Source organism: Oncorhynchus clarkii, chromosome 2 (assembly GCF_045791955.1).
Source record: "Oncorhynchus clarkii lewisi isolate Uvic-CL-2024 chromosome 2, UVic_Ocla_1.0, whole genome shotgun sequence".
NCBI classification, from domain to species: Eukaryota; Metazoa; Chordata; class Actinopteri; order Salmoniformes; family Salmonidae; genus Oncorhynchus; species Oncorhynchus clarkii.
In genome coordinates, this window is record NC_092148.1 from 7,728,450 (window position 1) to 7,742,554 (window position 14,105).

The following is a 14,105-nucleotide window of genomic DNA, read 5'->3' on the forward strand; positions in this document are numbered from 1 at the left end:
TTTTCATTAATGTACAGATTTATTCTCATACCATCACAACAGAGTACTGTCTTCAGCTGTGCAACACACACAACAAATCATAAATAAACAATTAAAATAATTGTAGCTGATTTGGCCTGTCAAATGGACCAAAGCAGAGAGTATAACCTCTTGTAAAATAAAGAACATGTCTAATAGAAAGAGCTGGCGATGTTAGCCTGTACCCGCTAGGTGCTGCGGTAGGTAGAGGACTTCTGTTGCCATCCATAGCACAGACAAAAACTCATTTGGAAAGCAACATCAATGAATTAGCTCCCGGTCCTAAAAATGCTGAAACAACTCCATCTCCTGGTTCATAAAGAAATAAACCTGGAATGGGTATGACTCAAATAACCCATTATCAACTGAACCTGCCTTTATAAACCTGGGAATTTGATTATATTTAATGTAAATGATTATCAAAACAAGCTTGTTAATTGAGTGATTCTGCATTGTGAAATAAAACCCAGGTATGTCTAGCTGTACCAAAACAAGGCCTCGGAGGCTTCTGGAAAGAGCATGAAGAGAAAAATGTGCTTAAAATGGCCACTTTTGACCCAAGACACAAGCTAAATGTATATGAACAGTGCATGTACAGTAAATGGTTGTCATGGAGATAAATATTTGCACTTAATTTACAGTGTGTAAAATAGAGGCAGAATATTAAAAGGCCCATTGCGGCTGTTTTTTTTTTTATCTCAATATCAAATCATTTCTGGGTAACAAATAAGTACCTTAAAGTGACCTTCTTTAATCAAAAAGCAGTCAAAAACAAACTAAAATAGCTTCCTAGCAAGAGGAATTTCCTCAAGCTAAAATGTTGCTATGACTGTCTAGGAGTGGCTGAGTGGGGAGGGGAAAACTGAAAACCAGCTATTATTGGCATGTCATCAGGCAGGCCAAAACTCTATTCCACCAAAACAGGCTGGCATTTTTCAAACAGCTCTTACACTAAAAGGGCATTATCATAATTTCACAGTACTATTCCAACCTCATAGTGTGAAAATATATAAAACACAGGAAAAATAACATTTTTGACAGCACTGGACCAAATACCTCTGTGCCTTTCATTCAAGGCAAACAGTTCATTCCCTAAATGGAAAAAATAATGTAGGTTTGATACAGGGCAAGTGAAAGATTTTGGGGAGGCAGACCGTGGCTGGGAGGGTGGGGACTGGGATAGAATTAACTGTATAGTACTGCTTGATCACTGGGAAAATAAACTGCTGAGTGATGGTCCAAAACACAGAATGTCTCCAGGGGCAACTAAATAGATAGCCAGAGTGGAATTAAATGAAACGCCAAATGAAGGCCATCAGCCCTAATATGTGAGAAAAACCAAACCAAACGTATCTTCTGAAGAAAATGTATTATATTCATCCACCAAAATAACACGGTTTAGTGGTCAACTCTTCCTAAAGTCTATACCAAAACAAAAGTATGCTCACAATTATCAATCCTAAATTGGTTGGAAGTTGATGGTGAGATTGCTACTAGCATGAAAAGCTGGAATGCATGAAAGTAACATCTCTAGACTTCTACAAAGCTATGGTTAGCTACCTGCACTCGAAGCAAGGTGATGACGAATAAGAACAGTTACAAAATTCCATTTATGTTCATGAACCCCATGACATGAATAGTTGCTCTACAAACAATTATGCTGTCCTTAATTGGTCTTAAAACCTAGACGTGAGTAGTTGATCTACGAGCAGTAACATTGTCCTCTCAGATCACGACACCATAGACATGAATAGTTGCCACATGAACAACAGTTACAATGTCTCATAAATAAATCCCCTCCTGAGTTCCTGGAGGATGGTACAGTCTGAAAGCAGCACGCCAATGCTTCTCGCAGGAGAGAGGTGGAGGGCAGGGGGGCACTGTAAGGTTGAGATCCTCTTCGCCCACTTCCAATCCATGACTGAACAGTGAATACCAGCGAGGGACAGCAACTGTTTGAGTTCTCTCTCCAGTCCCTGTGTTCAGACCAAATAACCATTGCATCCATCTACATGTACCCCCCACCCACAAACAACCCAGCCCCGCCCCCTCCTCTCCCCTATCTACTCTGTCACACAGAACGCAATGTGCGTCATACATCGTGGAAGGAGTCTTCTTCAGACACTGTGGTTCTCCTCTCCCTCACTGCTCTCCACCTCTCCACCCACTTTATGGTCTCAGAGACCATGCAGACAGAGGACGTGAGGCCCACCAGGAACAGCAGGTCTGGAAGGGAAGAAGAGATGGACTGTTACTACAGCACATATAAACCATCACCTCCATCACTAACAGACCAGGGTCCGTCTCAGAACAGGAGAGCTGATGTAGGGATCAGCCCCCATCCCCCCCGTCCATTCATTACGGCGGCAGGAAGCAGAGGTTAGAGCGTTGGGTCAGTAACCGAAAGGTCGCTGGTTTGAATACCGTGAAAAGTATGTCGCTGTGCCCTTGAGCAAGGCACTTACCTAATTTGTTCCCAGGGGCGCTGAACAATGGTTTCCATTTCACACTCGTGTGTAACAGGACAAATATAAGCACCCTCGAAATGATTGTGATCTAAAAAGGCTAAACTGATCCTAGACCAGAACTCCTATTCTGAGATGCTTTATGAATACAGGCCCTGAAAGCTTAGGTTTAATCTTTAGCTCAGTGGGCTAACATGTATTTCTTACCAAAGATGCTGAGGCTCTCTGTCTGGAAGACACTCTGCAGTGGAGGGAAGTAGATGACCGCCAGCTGGCCCATGATGGAACCCAGCACCGCGTAGCAGAACATCTTGTTACTGCACAGGCCCATCTCATGGACCATACGAGTCTGACAGAGAGATAGCGAGAGAGATAGAGAAACAGAGACCGTCATCATGAATCAACAATAGATCCTAGGTGACATGTTTCTGCCCACTAATCTCTCAGATCCTTCATCCTGTACAGGGCACAGCAGTGCACCCACCTGTGAGCGTGAGCTGAGGGCGTTGAACATGTCGAAGAACACAAAACAGGTGAAGGTCATGGTGGTGTCTCTGGGAGTGATCAGATTGTCCTGCAGCTGAGAGGAGGAGAAACAAACACATTGATGGAAATAGAAGTCAACTGATACAGGAAATAGGTGGGGATTGGCTTCGATTCACTATTAAATGTGATCAGTTTGTTTTATTTTTTGGGTTCACACATTTATTAATCTGAAAACACACGTTCCACATCAAAAGTAAATCAGCAGACCGCGTCATTACAGCACACAGTAGACCGCGTCATTACAGCACACAGTAGACCGCGTCATTACAGCACACAGTAGACTGCGTCATTACAGCACACAGTAGACCACGTCATCACAGCACACAGTAGACCGCGTCATCACAGCACACAGTAGACCGCGTCATTACAGCACACAGTAGACCGCGTCATTACAGCACACAGTAGACCGCGTCATTACAGCACACAGTAGACCGCGTCATTACAGCACACAGCAGACCGCGTCATTACAGCACACAGTAGATCGCGTCATTACAGAACACAGCAGACCACGTCATTACATTACACAGTAGACTGCGTCATTACAGTACAGAGTAGACCGCGTCATTACAGTACACAGTAGACCTCATCATTACAGTACACCGCGTCATTACAGTACACAGTAGACCGCGTCATTACAGTACACAGTAGACCGCGTCATTACAGTACACAGCAGACCGCGTCATTACAGTACACAGCAGACCGCGTCATTACAGTACACAGCAGACATCATACTACTACTGATTGTAACAGGCCAGTCATACTACTACTGATTGTAACAGGCCAGTCATAATACTACTGATTGTAACAGGCCAGTCATAATACTACTGATTGTAACAGGCCAGTCATAATACTACTGATTGTAACAGGCCAGTCATAATACTACTGATTGTAACAGGTCGGCGTCATTCTACTGATTGTAGCAGGCCAGCCATAATACTACTGATTGTAACAGGCCAGCCATAATACTATTGATTGTAACAGGCCAGCCATAATACTACTGATTGTAACAGGCCAGTCATAATACTACTGATTGTAACAGGCCAGCCATAATACTACTGATTGTAACAGGCCAGCCATAATACTACTGATTGTAACAGGCCAGTCATAATACTACTGATTGTAACAGGCCAGTCATAATACTACTGATTGTAACAGGCCAGCCATAATACTACTGATTGTAACAGGCCAGCCATAATACTACTGATTGTAACAGGCCAGCCATAATACTACTGATTGTAACAGGCCAGCCATAATACTACTGATTGTAACAGGCCAGCCATAATACTACTGATTGTAACAGGCCAGTCATAATACTACTGATTGTAGCAGGCCAGCCATAATACTACTGATTGTAAGAGGCCAGCCATAATACTACTGATTGTAACAGGCCAGCCATAATACTACTGATTGTAACAGGCCAGCCATAATACTACTGATTGTAACAGGCGGCAGTCATAATACTACTGATTGTAACAGGCCAGCCATAATACTACTGATTGTAACAGGCCAGTCATAATACTACTGATTGTAACAGGCCAGCCATAATACTACTGATTGTAACAGGCCAGCCATAATACTACTGATTGTAACAGGCCAGCCATAATACTACTGATTGTAACAGGCCAGTCATAATACTACTGATTGTAACAGGCCAGTCATAATACTACTGATTGTAGCAGGCCAGCCATAATACTACTGATTGTAACAGGCCAGCCATAATACTACTGATTGTAGCAGGCCAGCCATAATACTACTGATTGTAACAGGCCAGCCATAATACTACTGATTGTAACAGGCCAGCCATAATACTACTGATTGTAACAGGCCAGCCATAATACTACTGATTGTAACAGGCCAGTCATAATACTACTGATTGTAGCAGGCCAGCCATAATACTACTGATTGTAAGAGGCCAGCCATAATACTACTGATTGTAACAGGCCAGCCATAATACTACTGATTGTAACAGGCCAGCCATAATTCTACTGATTGTAACAGGCCAGTCATACTACTACTGATTGTAACAGGCCAGTCATACTACTACTGATTGTAACAGGCCAGTCATACTACTACTGATTGTAACAGGCCAGTCATAATACTACTGATTGTAACAGGCCAGTCATAATACTACTGATTGTAACAGGCCAGTCATAATACTACTGATTGTAACAGGCCAGTCATAATACTTAATTGATAGAAGTTTGAATGATGAAGAACACTACTATGATTATAGCTACTTGCCTCTCTCCAGAAGACGGCTGATTTGATAGAAGTTTGAATGATGAAGAACACTACTATGATTATAGCTACTTGCCTCTCTCCAGAAGACGAACAGGGTGCCGCATACGATGACGAGTGCCGACACCAGCACCTTGACTAACAGACTGCGTGTGAGGATGCTGTCCCGCACATTCCTCGGAGGCTTCCGTATGACATCCTTATCCACTGGCTCCACTCCCAGACTACGGATGACAGAGGATTACATGGATTTCCATCTACGGTAATTACCACTAACTATTTTTACACAAAGGATCAGTAATTGTGACTTTAAATCTGGTAGATTTAAATATGAAAGCAGCACGTAGCCTAGCGGTTCGAGATTTGGGCCAGTAAGCGAAAGCTCGCTAGTTTGAGTTCCCGAGCTGACAAGGTGAAGAAAAAAAAATCTGTTGATGTGCCCTAATTGCTCCAGGGTTACCGTTGATAATGGCTGACCCTGGCCGTGACCCCACTCTCCGAGGGTTGGGATATGCAAAAAATACATTTCCATTTCACACAAATGCGTATAATACACACTTGTGTGAAACAGGACAGATATAAATCACCCACCAAATTCTTAAATTATTATTATATAAAATCTTGTGAAACTGAGACAAGACCATTTTCATGACAAAAGAATACAGTTCCCATAATGCTTTGTGTTGTCTCACCTCTGAGCGGGAGGTCCGTCCATGATGATGTTGATCCACAGGATCTGCATGGCGTTCAGAGGGTTGGGGAAGTTCATCAGCGTTGCCAGGGAGATGAGGGTGAGCGCTGCAATGCTCCTAGGAAACACAATAATGGCAATTTAATAATATTTACAAGAAAGTGGCCCATATAGCATTGTTTCAAGGAATCTCTTTATCAAAAAGGTAGCTCTCCATCACTCACGTGCTTAGCTGGAAGCGGACAAAGTTTTTAATGTTGTTGTAAATGCCTTTCCCTTCCTCGATGGCAGACCTAGGACGAAACAGAATGACAGAAATATAACTCATTTTGCTAAAGACACATTTCTCGAAATCATGATGGCTTTGAAGACCAAAATAATGAACAAACTGGGTAACATTATAAAGTGTTACTGCAAACTGTTTCCTCACAAGATGGTCTGAAAGTCATCGTCCACTAGGATCATGTCTGCTGCCTCTTTACAAACGTCAGTGCCAGTCTGGCCCATGGCAACGCCGATGTCTGCTGCTTTCAGCGCTACGGCATCATTCACACCATCACCCGTCATCGCCACCACAGCACCAATGTTCTGGAGAGACTGGAATGAGAGGGAGCGAGCAGATAGAAGTCAACCCTTGTAATAAATCCACATTATAGTCATGAATTAAACTCCTGAAAGAACACAACAGTTTTTAGTTAATGAATCGAGTTCCCTGATCTTGGTTGAACTCATTCCTTTAGATTAAAGGGATCTGAAATTATGGAGTGTATTTTCTAATAATTGTGTGATTTTCATTTTCTTCACTAGCACTCGCAACACTAGCGACTGGAAAACTACCAGGTATACCGTAGACACTTCCCCGTGACTGAATGTCACAAATTGAGGTGGGAGTTTCTAGAGACTTCCCAGGGCTTTGGAGCCACATGCTGCCAGGCCAGGCTCTGCCTACGCAGAACGGGCATTCACACATCATCTCATGCCAGCTGGCTGACACTTGGCTGGGTTCTCACCTTGACTATCTTCAGCTTGTGTCTGGGGCTGGCCCGGTAGAACACCATGATCTGGAGGAGGCAGAGACATCACCCTGTTAACCCAGCCCTGTTGGACATCACCCTGTTCACCCAGCCCTGTTAGACATCACCCTGTTAACCCAGCCCTGTTGGACATCACCCTGTTCACCCAGCCCTGTTGGACATCAATCACCCTGTTCACCCAGCCCTGTTAGACATCAACCTGTTCACCCAGCCCTGTGATAGTGAGTGATATCAGCAAGAGCAGCGTGTGGGTTTCTCTGTTCCTTGATGCGAACATAATGAAGGTATTCAATTCAAATCCAACAACTTAAATTGTCCACTTAGGACAATTACTATGTGAAGCCGGTACACTCTGTACTATTTAAAGAATAAGGATTGTGAGTCGGAGAAAGTCACAGTGTATTAGAGCCTGCGTTTGTTGATATGTTCCTACCCTGGGCACCATCTGAGACAGCTGTTGGAGGTCCATCTGGTCCACCTCCTCTCCAGACAGAGACTGGGAGCCCTTGGTGTAGATTCCCAGACGGCCCGCTGAGGACACACAAGGACACACACGCACGGTCAGATATTGCATCCCCATTTCATCATACGTTCTTGCAAAAAATGTATCTCGGAGGTTGCAAGAGGGAGATTACAAGTTACAAGTGGGGGGAGATTACTAAAGGGAGATTATAAATTACAAGAGGGACAGAGAGATGAAGATAGAGAGGAAAAAAGTGCGCCTCACCTATGGACACAGCGGTCTCCTGGGAGTCTCCAGTGATCATCTTGATGGCCACTCCTGAGCTGATGAGCGTGCCCACAGCCTCTTTGACCCCTGACCTGGGCGGATCGATGATGCCCACCAGGCCCAGGAACGACAGGTTGCCCATTTCCGAACCCGACGCAAAAGCCAGAACTGCACCGGAAAACAAGACAGAAGATTACATTGTTGTTACTTTAGCGACCCCGAAGGAGAAAAAAAGGTAGGGCTTTACTTGGAATCGGGCCAATGACACCAACCCCCTTTACCTCTGAGGCCTGAGGATCCCATGTAACTCTTCTGCTGCTGGTAGAGCTCCCTCTGCTGGTGGTTGAGAGGTAGTGTTGCACCTTTGCTGTGGTAGTAGCTACAGAATCGGATGACCTGCTCGTAAGCCCCCTTCATGTAATACACACCTGGCTGGTCCTGAGGTAACACATCATCAAGGACAGAAAACACCATGACACATTCATCACACAACACTACTACAGATAGAATGTCTCTTCGCTGTGTCCATGTTACGTAGAAGAGACAGTGAATGTGGAAAGGAGTAAGGGTGTTGGCGCTCTGGACTGACTGACCTGCCGAGTGCGGTGGACACAGCGGACGGCCATCCACTTCTGTTCTGAACTGAACGGGTTTTCCTCCAGACGTACATACTCCTGCTGCTGCCCTTCTAGACCCATCTGCAGGGAACGTACTTTAGTGACCGGCTTCTGTTCATCTTTGTGTGTGTGTGTGTGTGTGTGTGTGCCAGAGAGAGTGAGCATGTGATAGTTTCTCCCTCTGGGGACTAGTTAGTTTTCTAGTCACACCTGTAGGAGTGTGTATTCTCGTTGGTGACACACAGTCATCGAACCGAGTCTGGAAGTGTCTCACCCACATACATATGCGCGCACACACACACACACGCGCATTTCCATCTCCAATTGTAATAATGACGCATTGTCAAGTCCCACACTGTTACCAAGGCAGTCGCTCCCACAGGGCATGAAACTTGGTCCTGCTAGTCTACTGCTTTTGTCTGTGATACTGTGTTAATAATCTGAAGGGCTCTCACAGACACACATATAACCCCTGTTTGTTAATAATCTGAAGGGCTCTCACAGACACACATATAACCCCTGTATGTTAATAATCTGAAGGGCTCTCACAGACACACATATAACCCCTGTGTGTTAATAATCTGAAGGGGTCAGACACACATATAACCCCTGTTTGTTAATAATCTGAAGGGCTCTCACAGACACACATATAACCCCTGTATGTTAATAATCTGAAGGGCTCTCACAGACACACATATAACCCCTGTGTGTTAATAATCTGAAGGGGTCAGACACACATATAACCCCTGTGTGTTAATAATCTGAAGGGGTCAGACACACATATAACCCCTGTGTGTTAATAATCTGAAGGGGTCACAGACACACATATAACCCATGTGTGTTAATAATCTGAAGGAGTCACAGACACACAAATAACCCATGTGTGTTAATAATCTGAAGGGCTCTCATAGACACACATATAACCCCTGTGTGTTAATAATTTGAAGGGCTCTCATAGACACACATATAACCCCTGTGTGTTAATAATCTGAAGGGCTCTCACAGACACACATAACACTTGTGTGTGCGTACTGTTTTGTGGCCAGGGTGCTAACGGCATCGGCTATCTATGTATGTATGTATGTAATTTTCATCATAGGTACACTTCAACTATGACAGACAAAATGAGGGGGAAAAATCCAGAAAATCACATTGTAGGATTTTTAATGAATTTATCTGCAAATTATGGCGGAAAATAAGTATTTGGTCACCTACAAACAAGCAAGATTTCTGGCTCTCACAGACCTGTAAATTCTTCTTTAAGAGGCTCCTCTGTCCTCCACTCGTTACCTGTATTAATGGCACCTGTTTGAACTTGTTGTCAGTATAAAAGACACCTGTCCACAACCTCAAACAGTCACACTCCAAACTCCAGTATGGCCAAGAACAAAGAGCTGTCAAAGGACACCAGAAACAAAATTGTAGACCTGCACCAGGCTGGGAAGACTGAATCTGCAATAGGTAAGCAGCTTGGTTTGAAGAAATCAACTGTGGGAGAAATTATTAGGAAATGGAAGACATACAAGACCACTGATAATCTCCCTCGATCTGGGGCTCCACGCAAGATCTCACCCCGTGGGGTCAAAATGATCACAAGAACGGTGAGCAAAAATCCCAGAACCACACGGGGGGACCTAGTGAATGACCTGCAGAGAGCTGGGACCAAAGTAACAAAGCCTACCATCAGTAACATACTACGCCGCCAGGGACTCAAATCCTGCAGTGCCAGACGTGTCCCCCTGCTTAAGCCAGTACATGTCCAGTCCCGTCTGAAGTTTGCTAGAGAGCATTTGGATGATCCAGAAGAAGATTGGGAGAATGTCATATGGTCAGATGAAACCAAAATATAACTTTTTGGTAAAAACTCAACTCATCGTGTTTGGAGGACAAAGAATGCTGAGTTGCATCCAAAGAACACCATACCTACTGTGAAGCATGGGGGTGGAAACATCATGCTTTGGGGCTGTTTTTCTGCAAAGGGACCAGGACGCCTGATCCGTGTAAAGGAAAGAATGAATGGGGCCATGTATCGTGATATTTTGAGTGAAAACCTCCTTCCATCAGCAAGGGCATTGAAGATGAAACGTGGCTGGGTCTTTCAGCATGACAATGATCCCAAACACACCGCCCGGGCAACGAAGGAGTGGCTTCGTAAGAAGCATTTCAAGGTCCTGGAGTGGCCTAGCCAGTCTCCAGATCTCAACCCCATAGAAAATCTTTGGAGGGAGTTGAATGTCCGTGTTGCCCAGCAACAGCCCCAAAACATCACTGCTCTAGAGGAGATCTGCATGGAGGAATGGGCCAAAATACCAGCAACAGTGTGTGAAAACCTTGTGAAGACTTACAGAAAACGTTTGACCTCTGTCATTGCCAACAAAGGGTATATACAAAGTATTGAGATAAACTTTTGTTATTAACCAAATACTTATTTTCCACCATAATTTGCAAATAAATTCATTAAAAAGCCTACAATGTGATTTTTCTGGATTTGTCTGTCATAGTTGAACTGTACCTATGATGAAAATTACAGGCCTCTCTCATCTTTTTAAGTGGGAGAACTTGCACAATTGGTGTCTGACTAAATACTTTTTTGCCCCACTGTATGTATGTATGTATGTATGTATGCATGTATGCATGTGTACCTTCATGGCCAGGGCGATGAGGGCCCCCTCAGTGGGGCGTCCCATCAGGGTGTTGTTCCTGATGACAGCGTCATTGCATATGCAACCAGCCTATCAGAGAGCAGAAGGACAGGTGGTTATGACATCAGATGCTAGTCCAGATCCTTTACCCATCCTTTACCCATACCCAAGTTCACCACATGTTCTGTGTCTCTCCAGCGGTATTAAATGAGTGCAGACCAAGTCGTCACTTCAGAGTATTGAGATTTACCACAATGACCACGTATCTGTCCCAGTTTCTCACCTCTACAATCTTGCTGACGGAGATGTTTGAGAAGCCGTGGATCTCCTCCCCGTGCAGTAACACCTCCCCAGCTCCGTTGTAACCCACGCCTGTCACCTGGCAGAGAGGACAACATGGAGGACACAGCAAAACAATGAAGATCAACAAACATCCCCCCAAAATATTTTTTATGTAAACCCTCATTTCACAAGATAAATTGACTGTGAACACATTCTGATTTACGGTAAGGACCTTGCCAGATGACTAAATAACAGTCCTAAACTAGGCAGGAGGAACTAGCCTCACACACAGTGTACCTCAACATGAAGTCCATCGGCGGTGAACAGGTGAGTGACGGTCATCTCGTTCTTGGTCAGAGTCCCCGTCTTGTCTGAGCAGATGACGTTGCAGCAGCCTGGATGATGGAGGAAGTGATGGGGTCAAATTAAACTAGACACACACACACACACACCAAACTGAGTGTTAAAGGCAGAGCTCGGCTCATTTCACCTCCGCCAGACCCTACCAAGTGTCTCCACGATGGGCAGCTTCTTGATAATTGCCCTCTTCTTGACCATCCTCATCACTCCGAGGGCCAAGGTGACCGTCACCACGATGGGTAGACCCTCGGGGATGGCTGCCACCGCCAGGCTGGGGTAAGAGGGGAGGAAGAGGGAGGAGACGAGAGCGGAAAACAGTCTTTACTTGAAGAGAGTGCACAGTGTGTACATTAGCATTCCTACCAACTTTATTCACAACACCTCACTTCACCTTCCAGGTGTGAGAAAAGAAAACTTTCACTGTAATGTAAATACAGGTTAACAAGGTTAGCTGCTCACCCCGAGGTACTGACGGTGCAAAGAAGAGATATGGAACGATAAAATCTCTGATCTCCTGATAAAATCACTGTCTTGCTAAAATCACCACAATGACGTGACCCCAATTGTGTGGCTGTATTAAATTGTTTTCTTTACTTAAAAAAAATATAACAAAATGCACTGACATGACAGTGTAATCTTAACCCTTACACTACTGCGCCCACCTCCGTAACCAGGCACATGACAACAACCATCAAATCCCCCATTACTCTCTGCTAACCTACTCAGATGTCACACTGAATAAATGAGTGTTATCAAAAGATCTTTCACATGGCATTCCGACCCTGGGGAACACTAAACATACTGTGTTGTTGGATTAGACGTCTATGGTAGAGAATATGCCCATATATTGGGATATGTTGACAATGACAGAAACAACGGCAACACATCTTTTATACAAACACTGTACTATTTGCATATATGGAATATACAAATTGGGGCTCACCTGACACCGATGGTGAACATGTCTAATAAGCGTTTCCCCTGGAGCCAACCAACCAGCATGATCACCCCTGAAACCCACGGCAACACTCATTAGTGGTGGTTAGTACTGGCTGGGAGCATTAACACTATATAGACAGCATTAACACTATATAGACGGCATTAACACTATATAGACAGCATTAACACTATATAGACGGCATTAACACTATATAGACGGCATTAACACTATATAGACAGCATTAACACTATATAGACAGCATTAACACTATATAGACGGCATTAACACTATATAGACAGTATTAACACTATATAGACGGCATTAACACTATATAGACAGCATTAACACTATATAGACAGCATTAACACTATATAGACAGCATTAACACTATATAGACGGCATTAACACTATATAGACGGCATTAACACTATATAGACGGCATTAACACTATATAGACAGCATTAACACTATATAGACAGCATTAACACTATATAGACAGCATTAACACTATATAGACAGCAGTAACACTATATAGACAGCATTAACACTATATAGACAGCATTAACACTATATAGACAGCATTAACACTATATAGACAGCATTAACACTATATAGACAGCAGTAACACTATATAGACAGCATTAACACTATATAGACAGCATTAACACTATATAGACAGCATTAACACTATATAGACAGCATTAACACTATATAGACGGCATTAACACTATATAGACAGCATTAACACTATATAGACGGCATTAACACTATATAGACAGCATTAACACTATATAGACAGCATTAACACTATATAGACAGCATTAACACTATATAGACAGCATTAACACTATATAGACAGTATTAACTGGCTGGGAGCATTAACACTATATAGACAGCATTAACACTATATAGACAGCATTAACACTATATAGACGGCATTAACACTATATAGACAGTATTAACCGTCTGGGAGCATTAACACTATATAGACAGTATTAACACTATATATAGACAGTATTAACACTATATAGACAGTATTAACACTATATAGACATTAACCGGCTGGGAGCATTAACACTATATAGACGGCATTAACACTATATAGACAGCATTAACACTATATAGACGGCATTAACACTATATAGACAGCATTAACACTATATAGACAGCATTAACACTATATAGACAGCATTAACACTATATAGACGGCATTAACACTATATAGACGGCATTAACACTATATAGACGGCATTAACACTATATAGACAGCATTAACACTATATAGACAGCATTAACACTATATAGACGGCATTAACACTATATAGACAGCATTAACACTATATAGACAGCATTAACACTATATAGACAGCATTAACACTATATAGACAGCATTAACACTATATAGACAGCATTAACACTATATAGACAGCATTAACACTATATAGACATTAACCGTCTGGGAGCATTAACACTATATAGACATTAACCGTCTGGGAGCATTAACACTATATAGACAGCAGTAACACTATATAGACAGCATTA

General features: G+C 43.2%; 1 protein-coding gene across 5 annotated transcripts in view; it reads right to left on the reverse strand.

Moving 5' to 3' along the window:
* Positions 1 to 14,105, reverse strand: part of LOC139420301 (calcium-transporting ATPase type 2C member 1-like) — a 49,030-nt gene continuing 34,925 nt past the window's right edge. For 4 of the 5 annotated variants that reach the window (XM_071170243.1, XM_071170260.1, XM_071170267.1 and 1 more), the window contains exons 10-26: positions 12,567 to 12,633; positions 11,770 to 11,894; positions 11,561 to 11,658; positions 11,265 to 11,360; positions 10,982 to 11,071; positions 8,316 to 8,420; positions 8,004 to 8,160; positions 7,720 to 7,890; positions 7,426 to 7,523; positions 6,969 to 7,019; positions 6,389 to 6,555; positions 6,183 to 6,251; positions 5,960 to 6,076; positions 5,344 to 5,491; positions 2,968 to 3,063; positions 2,691 to 2,832; positions 1 to 2,244 (exon numbers count right to left, since the gene is read on the reverse strand). In XM_071170243.1, coding sequence (XP_071026344.1) covers positions 2,111 to 2,244; positions 2,691 to 2,832; positions 2,968 to 3,063; positions 5,344 to 5,491; positions 5,960 to 6,076; positions 6,183 to 6,251; positions 6,389 to 6,555; positions 6,969 to 7,019; positions 7,426 to 7,523; positions 7,720 to 7,890; positions 8,004 to 8,160; positions 8,316 to 8,420; positions 10,982 to 11,071; positions 11,265 to 11,360; positions 11,561 to 11,658; positions 11,770 to 11,894; positions 12,567 to 12,633 — 1,931 coding nt within the window. In that variant the 3' untranslated portion in view covers positions 1 to 2,110. The remainder of the gene's footprint in view (positions 2,245 to 2,690; positions 2,833 to 2,967; positions 3,064 to 5,343; positions 5,492 to 5,959; positions 6,077 to 6,182; positions 6,252 to 6,388; positions 6,556 to 6,968; positions 7,020 to 7,425; positions 7,524 to 7,719; positions 7,891 to 8,003; positions 8,161 to 8,315; positions 8,421 to 10,981; positions 11,072 to 11,264; positions 11,361 to 11,560; positions 11,659 to 11,769; positions 11,895 to 12,566; positions 12,634 to 14,105) is intronic. The other variant, XR_011635504.1, reaches the window with a different exon arrangement.